General features: G+C 51.3%; 1 protein-coding gene across 1 annotated transcript; it reads right to left on the reverse strand.

The window, feature by feature from the left end:
* Positions 1 to 330: 330 nt before the first annotated feature.
* LOC125045537 (ligand of Numb protein X 2-like) lies at positions 331 to 5897 on the reverse strand (the record flags this gene model as incomplete). The annotated part of the gene is given in 3 exon segments (XM_047642855.1): positions 331 to 3298; positions 4231 to 4353; positions 4837 to 5897. Coding segments are annotated over 3 exon segments (1667 nt in total), but the record flags the coding sequence as incomplete, so codon positions are not given.
* Positions 5898 to 9192: the final 3295 nt, after the last annotated feature.

The raw sequence follows: 9192 nt of genomic DNA on the forward strand, positions 1-9192 counted from the left end.
TATACATATACATATATGTATGTATGAATGTATATATATATTATATAATTTATGATGAAACATATTACGTTTCATCAACGGATTGAGCAAAATCGTTCATCTCTTTCATGATCTGCTTTTATTTATCTGTAGTTCTATGCCGTTGCCGTTGGCCTTTCCTAATTGCTTGTTTTGCTCTTACCTGTGTTTGTCCGTTTTACGTCTTTATTTACTTAATTTGTTTATTTTCTTCTATATCTCTCGCATGTTCCTGTTACGCAGTAAGCATTTTTTGTATTAGGCGTTCAGCCCTTAAATGCATGAAGGTTTGATAATAGAGAAGAAACAAGGTTGTGGTTAAGAATCTTTATTCTCACCTCTAGTCAAGTATTTCACAATTCTACAGGTTACCAGAATGACCCCGCCAAGTCCTTCCCGCCCTGACTGATTGGCCAGTCAGAGGGACTCTTCAACCTGAGGGTGTGGCCTGATTAGACTATTTTCTTCCATTTACGGAAACACAAAGAGCTAACAGCCACACGCAAGAGGTCAAGAGCAGGCTGGTTGTGGAGAAGGTATTACGTTTTTTTTTTATTACTTTCAACACATTTTCATGTCTTTACTTTTATCAACTAATCTTAACAAAGCCGATGTTTTAAAAACTACTGTGACAGTTGGTTATGCAACAAGTTGGTACACAGTATGGACAGCCCGACTAAACTTCATCGTTACAATACTAGCATCTCGTACTTCTTTTCATACCTTAGGAACATTTGCATAGCGCGATTTACCATAATCACTTGTCAGAGTTCGAAACAGAAGCGTCCGAAAGAGCTGCTCCGTGCAGACCCCTCGTCCGAAACGCTTCAGCACATGATCCGAGACCAGAGTGTTAACAGCTTTCGCACCGTAAACGATGAAGCCTAGTTTTGCTAACCATATAAAAAGGGTGTTGAAATAACATTCTAACACGAATAATAGGCGCTATTCTTTCGACAAGTAACAAGGATTCTGCCATGATTATAACAGATTAGGCACACGATAAATCCCTTTGAGCACTTCGCTTTTTGAAACATTTCATAGAAAATATAATTATTGTGGAAACAATTATAACCCCCATATCAAAATCATCCAGGGAATTAATTTCAACTCCAGACCATAAATAATTTGTACCGTGGTGAATATTTTAATCTGTAAAAAGTACTGTAAATTGCAACCGGCTGACTTTTAACTGTCGGTTATCATTAAATATGCAAATTTAAAACCAGAAAGGTAAAATTCACGAAAAGCCATCTCGGGATTTCGCAATGCCTACAGAAGAGAAAAACGTCCAAAATCAGACGGAAAAAATCCAAATCAAAGAGGCAAAACCACTGAAAAATTTTATCAATGAAAAAATACAAAGTAGGAACGAATCAGCCAGCATTTTTTTTTTTTTTCTTATTTTTCGTATTTTCACCTAATTTCTAATCAATAACAGATCTCATAACATCTAAAGAGAGGTACAAGGCACTTGGACGAACCCACACTAGTCACTCCTCGAGGGCAGGACCAGCAGGACCTCGACCCGACGGAGGGCGTGTGTGCTCTCCTCTGCATTCGGTTGGACGGCCACGTGTACGTCGGCTTTACGTGTTAGGAACAATGCTTGGCCAAACCTTTATAAATATAAAACTGGCACTTTGATGCTAGGCCTAAGATGATTACAAAATACAATATATATATTTTTTTGCTTTCTTTTCCCCCATCTTTAAACATGTGAGCATCTATGCAGAGCCTTTTGAGGTCACCCTCAAGATCTAACAGCTGCCAAATAAAAGCACAAAGTAAGGTCAATGAATTCCTTCTGTCAAGCAGAGCAACTACAAGTCATAATATTATCAAGGAAGTAAAACACACAACTCTCAGCTCATGTTCAACTAAACCTAAAAAGAATAAACTCAACAGCTGAAAAAAAAGACAAAGAAATTGTCGTTTACATGTAATGTAAACCGAGGGAGCGCCAGTATGGGCGATTTTCCTTGCCCTCTTTCCTTTTTTCTTCTTTAAGTCGAGGAGGCTTTTCAAGTCGACATCTAGGACTGCGACTATTTACACGGACAGATCGCAGGAGAGATTGCTGAGGTGCAACAGAACTTAGGACTACTACTCCCACCACCATGAATGACCCCTAAGACGAGAGACTAGTTCTTCGCGGAGAGGAACCCAATCGAAATCACAGCTACTGGTAGGTGAAGGACCGACATTGTCCTCCTTGCTGGAGACGACGATGGTCTGCCGAGGAGACGCGAAACCGGCCGGCGGACGGAGGGCGATATGGCGGGGCGCGGCGGGAGAGGGCCGGCAGACCAAGCCCTCCCCTGCCCCCCTTTCCCACCTCTTTACGCTTCCTGTGGCGGCCCGGCCTCTGCTTGCGTTGCCAGTGTGCAAGCGTGCCCGTGCATGTGTTGCAGCCTCGCTCGCTCAGCCTTGCGCGGCCATTAACACGAAGAGCCACTCGAGAACCTAACCACCCTCATCTCTCGATCGCAGAGCATCTGGCAATTGGCGCGGACGCCACTCGCAGCTGCGGCTCACGGTTCTCGAGGGCGCTGCAGCAGTCACCTGTCAGCTTCAAACGTCGGAGTGATACCAGGGGGAGCTATTCTGAATTACATATTTAATATGCGTTTAATGTGACATTATTAAGCCTCGAGGCAGCTATTTTATGCGGCATTTTGTGATGAATATAAATTCCTGGTGTGAAATTAGGCCATGACTCCCGTTTGAGCTTCGAGACCGCCCTCGCACAAGGCACGACGAGGCGCCGCAGAGGGACGGGCGGCGACGGGCGCCCTCAGAGCTCCGTGCCGAGCCACGACACGACCTCGAGGTGGACCCTCTGGCCCGCCTGCTTGAGGAGGCTGACGGCGGCCGAGTGGCGCACCATCTCGAGCGTGTGGCCGTCCACCGAGAGCAGGCGGTCGCCGCAGCGCAGCTTGCCGTCCACCGCCGCCGGCGACGACTGCACCACGAACAGCACGTGGATGGGCTCCGGCCCCCGCTGCGGGTCGGAGCCGCCCACGATGCTGAAGCCCAGCGAGGCGCCCGGCGCGCGGTGCAGCACCACGCTCTTGGAGATGTGCAGCGAGCGGGGCAGCTTCTGCCAGTACAGCCACGACGGCACGAAGTTGGCGGTGCCCAGGGACGTCTCGGGGCCCTCCAGCAGCGACAGGGTCACGCCCGCCAGCTCCGCCGTGGCCTTCAGGAGCGCCACGGCCTGCCCGTGGGTCAGCCCCAGCAGCGACTGCCCGTTCACCGACAGCAACACGTCGCCCTTCTGGAAAGATGGAAAAAGGAGAATGGTGAGTGAGAAAGCGGAGAGAGAGGCTTAAGGAGTCTCTTTATTTCTATTTCTGTCACACGCACGCACGCGCGCGCGCGCACACACACACACACACACACACACACACACACACACACACACACACACACACACACACACACACACACACACACACACACGCGCACACACACACACACGCACACACACACACACACACACACACACACACACACACACACACACACACACACACACACACACACACACACACACACACACACACACACGCGCGCGCGCGCGCGCGCGCACGCACACCTGTACACATACACATACACACGCACACGCACACGCATACGCACACCCATCCAACAAGAACCACATACAGCGAAACCGAAAGCCGAGAGTGGGAGAGAGCAAGAGGACCCCGAGAGGGAGCACGAGAGGGAGCACGAGAGGGAGCACGAGAGACAACCGAAAGAGACCGAGAGGGAAAACGAGAAAGAACCAAAAGAAAGTGAGAGGAAGAAGCAAGAAGGAACTGAGAGGGAAAAGCGGGAGAGTGAGAGACAACAGCGAAAGATCGAGAGAGAGAGAGCAGAGAGCGAGAGGAAGCAAGAGAAAAAAGAGCGAGAGCCGAGAAAAAGCGCGAGAAACGAAAGAGGTCGGAATGGAACGGAGGGAGAACGTGAGGGAAAACGAGAGAGAACGAGAAGGGAAGCGAGAGGGAAAGCGAGAGAGAACGAGAGGGGAAGCGAGAGAGAACGAGAGGGAAAGCGAGAGAGAACGAGAGGGAAAGCGAGAGAGAACGAGAGGGAAAGCGAGAGAGAACGAGAGGGGAAGCGAGAGGGAAAGCGAGAGAGACCGTCTGAAAACCGAGAGGGAGCGACAGCGTCCCAATCAAACACGTGTCTAAATCAGATCCTTACCTTCACCTGCTTGGACTTTCCCACGGGTCCCTGAGGGTTGATGTTGGCGATGTAGATGGGCGTGTCTCCCTCGTTGCTGGACACGCCCCCTCCGATGCGCATGCCCAGGCTCTCATTCGCGCCCTGGGGGTCAGCGGAGTTTGTTACGTGGATTACAATGGCTGTGTGTGTGTGTGTGTGTGTGTGTGTGTGTGTGTGTGTGTGTGTGTGTGTGTGTGTGTGTGTGTGTGTGTGTGTGGGTGTGGGTGTGGGTGTGGGTGGGTGTGTGTGGGTGTGTGTGGGTGTGTGTGTGGGGGTGGGTGTGGGTGTGGGTGTGGGGGGTGGGGGTGGAGATGGGGGTGGGGGTGGGGGTGGAGGTGGGGGGGGTGGGGGTGGAGGTGGGGGTGGAGGTGGGGGTGGGGGGTGGGGGTGGGGGTGGAGGTGGGGGGGTGGGGTGTGTGGGTGTGGGTGTGCGTGTGCGTGTGCGTGTGTATGTGTATTCGTGTGTGTCGCATTATTTATATTAATATATATTCATATCAAGCATCACAGGTCAAAGTCGTCGTAGGATTCGCTTGACGTGGACTGGACCCTGAATCCTGTCCTTCAGCCATCCCAGTTACTCACCTTGGATATGGTGACCGTCTTCTGGTGCAGCTGCGCGCTCTCAATGCGCAGCGAGCGCCGAAAGCCGTGCACGAGGTCCGCTATGTCGCTGGAATCCCTGGAGCGACGTCCGCGCATGCGGCTGCCGCAGGAACCGTCGGTAGCGTCGCCAGCGGGTCCGACCGACACCGCCGAGCCGCCGCTCTGCAGCGACGCGTCGAGGCTGGGCTGCTCGAGCAGCGTCTCGCGCGAGCCGTCCGTGCCCTCCAGGCCGTCCAGGGGGTCGCTGGAGCGCGCGCGGGCCAGCGCGTGGCGGTGGCGCGGGGGCAGCGCGGGCGGGTCCACCACGTCGTGCCTGGCGCCGCCCGCGTCCGCCCGCAGCGCAGACGACAGCGAGCCCGAGCTCTGGTTGAGCGGCGAGCCGAGCGAGTCGCCGAGCGAGCCGTTGCTGCGGTAGAGCGGCCCGACGCCGTTCAGCGAGCCCAGCGAGCCGCTGAACGGCTCCCCCGGCGAGCTGAGCGAGCCGTTCGAGTGGCGCAGCGAGCCGTCCCTGTGCGGCGCCGACGACCCGCGCTCGTCCAGCGACTCGCAAGACGCTGACAGACCCACGTCGTCCGCGCTGCCGACGACGTCCTCCAGGCTGTCGGTGACGTCGCCCAGGCTCTTGTTGATGTCCTTGTGGTGGTAGTCGAGGCGCGGCACGAGGCGGTCCGGCGCCGACTTGGTGCGCCAGTGGTGGACGGGCAGCGCCGGGTCGGGGCGCCGGAACAGGTGCTGGTACTCGGGCGGCGGCGCCGGCGAGTCCACGGCGCTAGTGGCGGCGCCGCGGCTCACCACGAGGCTCACGTGGTGCCGCGTCTGCTGGATGAGGCGCGAGGCGTGGTCGAGGCGCGCGTAGCGGACGTCGACGCCGTTGATGGCCAGGATGCGGTCGTGCGGATGCAGGCGGCCGTCCTGCGCGGCCACGGACCCGTCCAGGACCTCCATCACGAAGATGCCCGGCTCCGTGCGGCGGCCGCCCAGCTTCAGGCCCAGCTGCCGGCTGCTCTCCTTGCGCAGCGTCACCATCGTCGCCTCGCCTGCAACGCAAAGTGGCTTGAGAAACTGATCACTCCTCGTCTGACGAAAAGCGAGTTTCCTCGCTCCTCGCCGAGGAGCGTAATGAGAGATAGAGAATGGAAATTCAATATGAGAGCCAATTACAGCTCATAGGGAGCCTATTTTCCTATTTCCCAGCCCGATGGAAACAGCCGGCGAGCGCTAACCCATCGCGTGAAGCGCTATAATCTACCACATAATTTAATTAGCCGTCCCGGCCGCCGATCCAATCTGCGAACGCTAAAAAGCCCGCCGCTAAAACGTGGTCGGTTCATGGCAAAAAGGGGAGACCATTTTTTTCCTTTTCTTTCTTTCTTTTTTACTCGGCCCGAACAGATGTGGAAAGAGAAATCCACATTTAATAGGTCTGAGCCGCTCCATAGGCGTAGGTGATGACCGAAAACCTTGCTTTCGTAAAAGATTACTTTATAGGAAAGGGTAGCACTGAAACCTCTGGGTTTCATCAGATAATGACGCTGCTTAATGTGATCTTCAGGAACCGTATATGTATATGAATATATATATATATATATATTTTTTTTTTTTTTTTTTTTTTTTTGGGGGGGGGAGAAAGAAATGAATGAATGAAAGGAGAGGGAGAGAGGAGGAGGGGGGGGGGGACGGGAGGGAGGGTGAGAGAGAAAGACAGAAAAAGAAAGATAGAGAGAGGGAGAGGGAGAGAATTCTTGGTTCCTACCGCCTGATCCTTGATTAGTTCCCTCTTTTTCTCTCTCTCTCTCTCATTTTTACTTTCTTTTTATTTTCACCCAGCAATGGGAGATTAAACGAAATTTACACTTCACTTTTTCCTAGATTTTTTCCACCTTTTTTAAGTCGAAAGCCGAGCGTTATTGTGACGGCGAACTTTTGACCGTAAGAAAGCACTCTTTCAAGTTTCGCCTGAAAGAAACAAGAACAAAAGCTCTGAGAAAACAGCTGCCGTAAGAAATGGCGCGAAATCCGACACCAAATGCCGCTACGTTTCAGCTCCCTGGCCCCTCTCTCTCTCGGGTGTATGGAACAAATGCCTGTCAGTTTCCAAACTTCCCGTATTTCGTTTTAACTTCGTTTTGCCGTTTCGCATTATTTTTTTTTTTTCCCCGTCACTGAATTTGATCATTTTTTTAAGTGGAGTGGAAGTCCCGGTACTTGCAGACGCATTGAAAATATTCTTTATACAAAAGGAAACACAAAACCAAATTTAAAATGCTTTTCCTCTCTCCTTGCATTTCAGATTAAGCATAATCCATACAGAAAATCTCTCGATAAAAAAGAAACAGAAGAAGAAGAAAAAGAAATGAAAAGAAAAAAGGGAATGAGCACCCGGTCTCTCACTCTAAAGAACTATTGATACTCTTCCCAAAAATCCCGACGATGTAATGGACAGTCGGAGTGCAGCATTGCCAGGCATCGCAAAACGAACAGACAAAAGCCAAGTCACATCGCGTCCTTCCTGCCCAGTGTAAAATGCACGAGCGCGCAGAAGGCGAACCTCATTTCTGAAATCCGAGTTTCACTTCTTTTCGTCATTTGGTTTTCCGCTTGATTTGGATATTTGATTTTGTAATTTAATACAATGACCTTGCGCATTATTCATAATAATAATAATAATAATAATAATAATAATAATAATAATAATAATAATAAAGACAATAGTGATGATGATGACGATGATGATAAAACAAAATAACAATGACATTATTAGTCGTACTAGAAGTTAAAACCGATAACAATAATGATAGTGATAACAACTACAATGATGATAATAAAAATAATATTAATAATAACTGCATAAAACAACAGCAACAACACTATAATAATAATAATAATAATAATAATAATAATGATAATAATAATAATAATAATAACAACAATAACTATGACAATTACCAATTACAATAACAGTAGATTTTTCATAATTCAATAAGAATTATTTTAGCAATAACGATGACAATTACTTTCCACCAAATACAACAAACAAAATCACTGACTGTTAGAAGACAAACTTTAAATTACACACGTAAAAACAAACAAACACCGCAGCCAACAAGACCCATCAAATCACACATGCCCTCCCACGCCCCCCCCCCCCCCCCGTCGTCGCACCCAAGGAAACCAGCAGCTGCTCTTTACGACGTCATCAACTCCCCCTCCCCCCCGTCTTGCCCTCTCCTGCTCCCCTCGCCGCCTCCCTCCCTCTCCCTCTCTCCTTGTTCGCCCCTTTTTCCCTCCTCTTCGCCCCTGCTCTCTTCCTTCCTCGCTTTCACACCCTCCCTCCCTCCCTCCCCCCACCCCTCCTCCCCCTTGGCATCTCCCTCGCCCTGCTCCCTGGTCTTTCCTCCCTTCCCTTAACCTCCCTCGACCCTTCCTCCCTTGCCCTATCCTCCCCCCCTTCCCCCCTTCCCTTCGCCTACCCTCCTATCCTCCCCCTCCTTCTCCCCCCTCCTTGCCTATTCTCCCTTCATTCGGCCTCTCCTCCCTTCACTCTCACTCCTCCTCCTCCTCCTCCTCCTCCTCCTCCTCCTCCTCCTCCTCCTCCTCCTCCTCCTCCTCCTCCTCCTCCTCCTTCTCCTCCTCCTCCTCCTTCTCCTCCTCCTTCTCCTCCTCCTTCTCCTCCTCCTTCTCCTCCTCCTCCTCCTCCTCCTCCTCCTCCTCCTCCTCCTCCTCCTCCTCCTCCTCCTCCTCCTCCTCCTCCTCCTCCTCTTCCTCCTCCTCTTCCTCCTCCTCCTTCTCCTCCTTCCTTCTCCTCCTTCCTTCTCCTCCTTCCTTCTCCTCCTTCCTTCGCCTATCATCCTCCCCTCGTCCTCCCCCCTCTTCCTCACCCCTCATCGTCGTTTCCACGTAAATTCGACCTCCTCCTCCTCCTTCACCTTCTCCTCTTCCTCTTCTTCCTCCTCCTTCTCCTCTTCCTCTTCCTCTTCCTCTTCCTCTTCCTCTTCCTCCTCCTTCTCCTCTTCCTCCTGCTCTTCGACCTCTTCCTCTTCCTCTTTCTCTTCCCCCCTCTCCCTATCTCTCCCTCTCCCTCCCTCCTCCTTGACCTGCTCTCTCTCCCTCTCCCTTTCTCTCTCTCCCTCTCCCTATCTCTCTCTCCCTCTCCTTATCTCTCTCTTGCATTAGCCCGCTGCCCTCTCGATCTCTCCCCTCCTCTTCGATCCAACCCACGGCAACCTACGCTCATCTTTCCCCCCTTCTCTTAATTTGTATAATTCAAGGGCCCTCACACCTTAAAGTCTATTACAGAGAGAGAGAGAGAGAGAGAAGAGAGAGAGAGAGAGAAGA

Source organism: Penaeus chinensis, chromosome 37 (assembly GCF_019202785.1).
Source record: "Penaeus chinensis breed Huanghai No. 1 chromosome 37, ASM1920278v2, whole genome shotgun sequence".
NCBI lineage: Eukaryota > Metazoa > Arthropoda > Malacostraca > Decapoda > Penaeidae > Penaeus > Penaeus chinensis.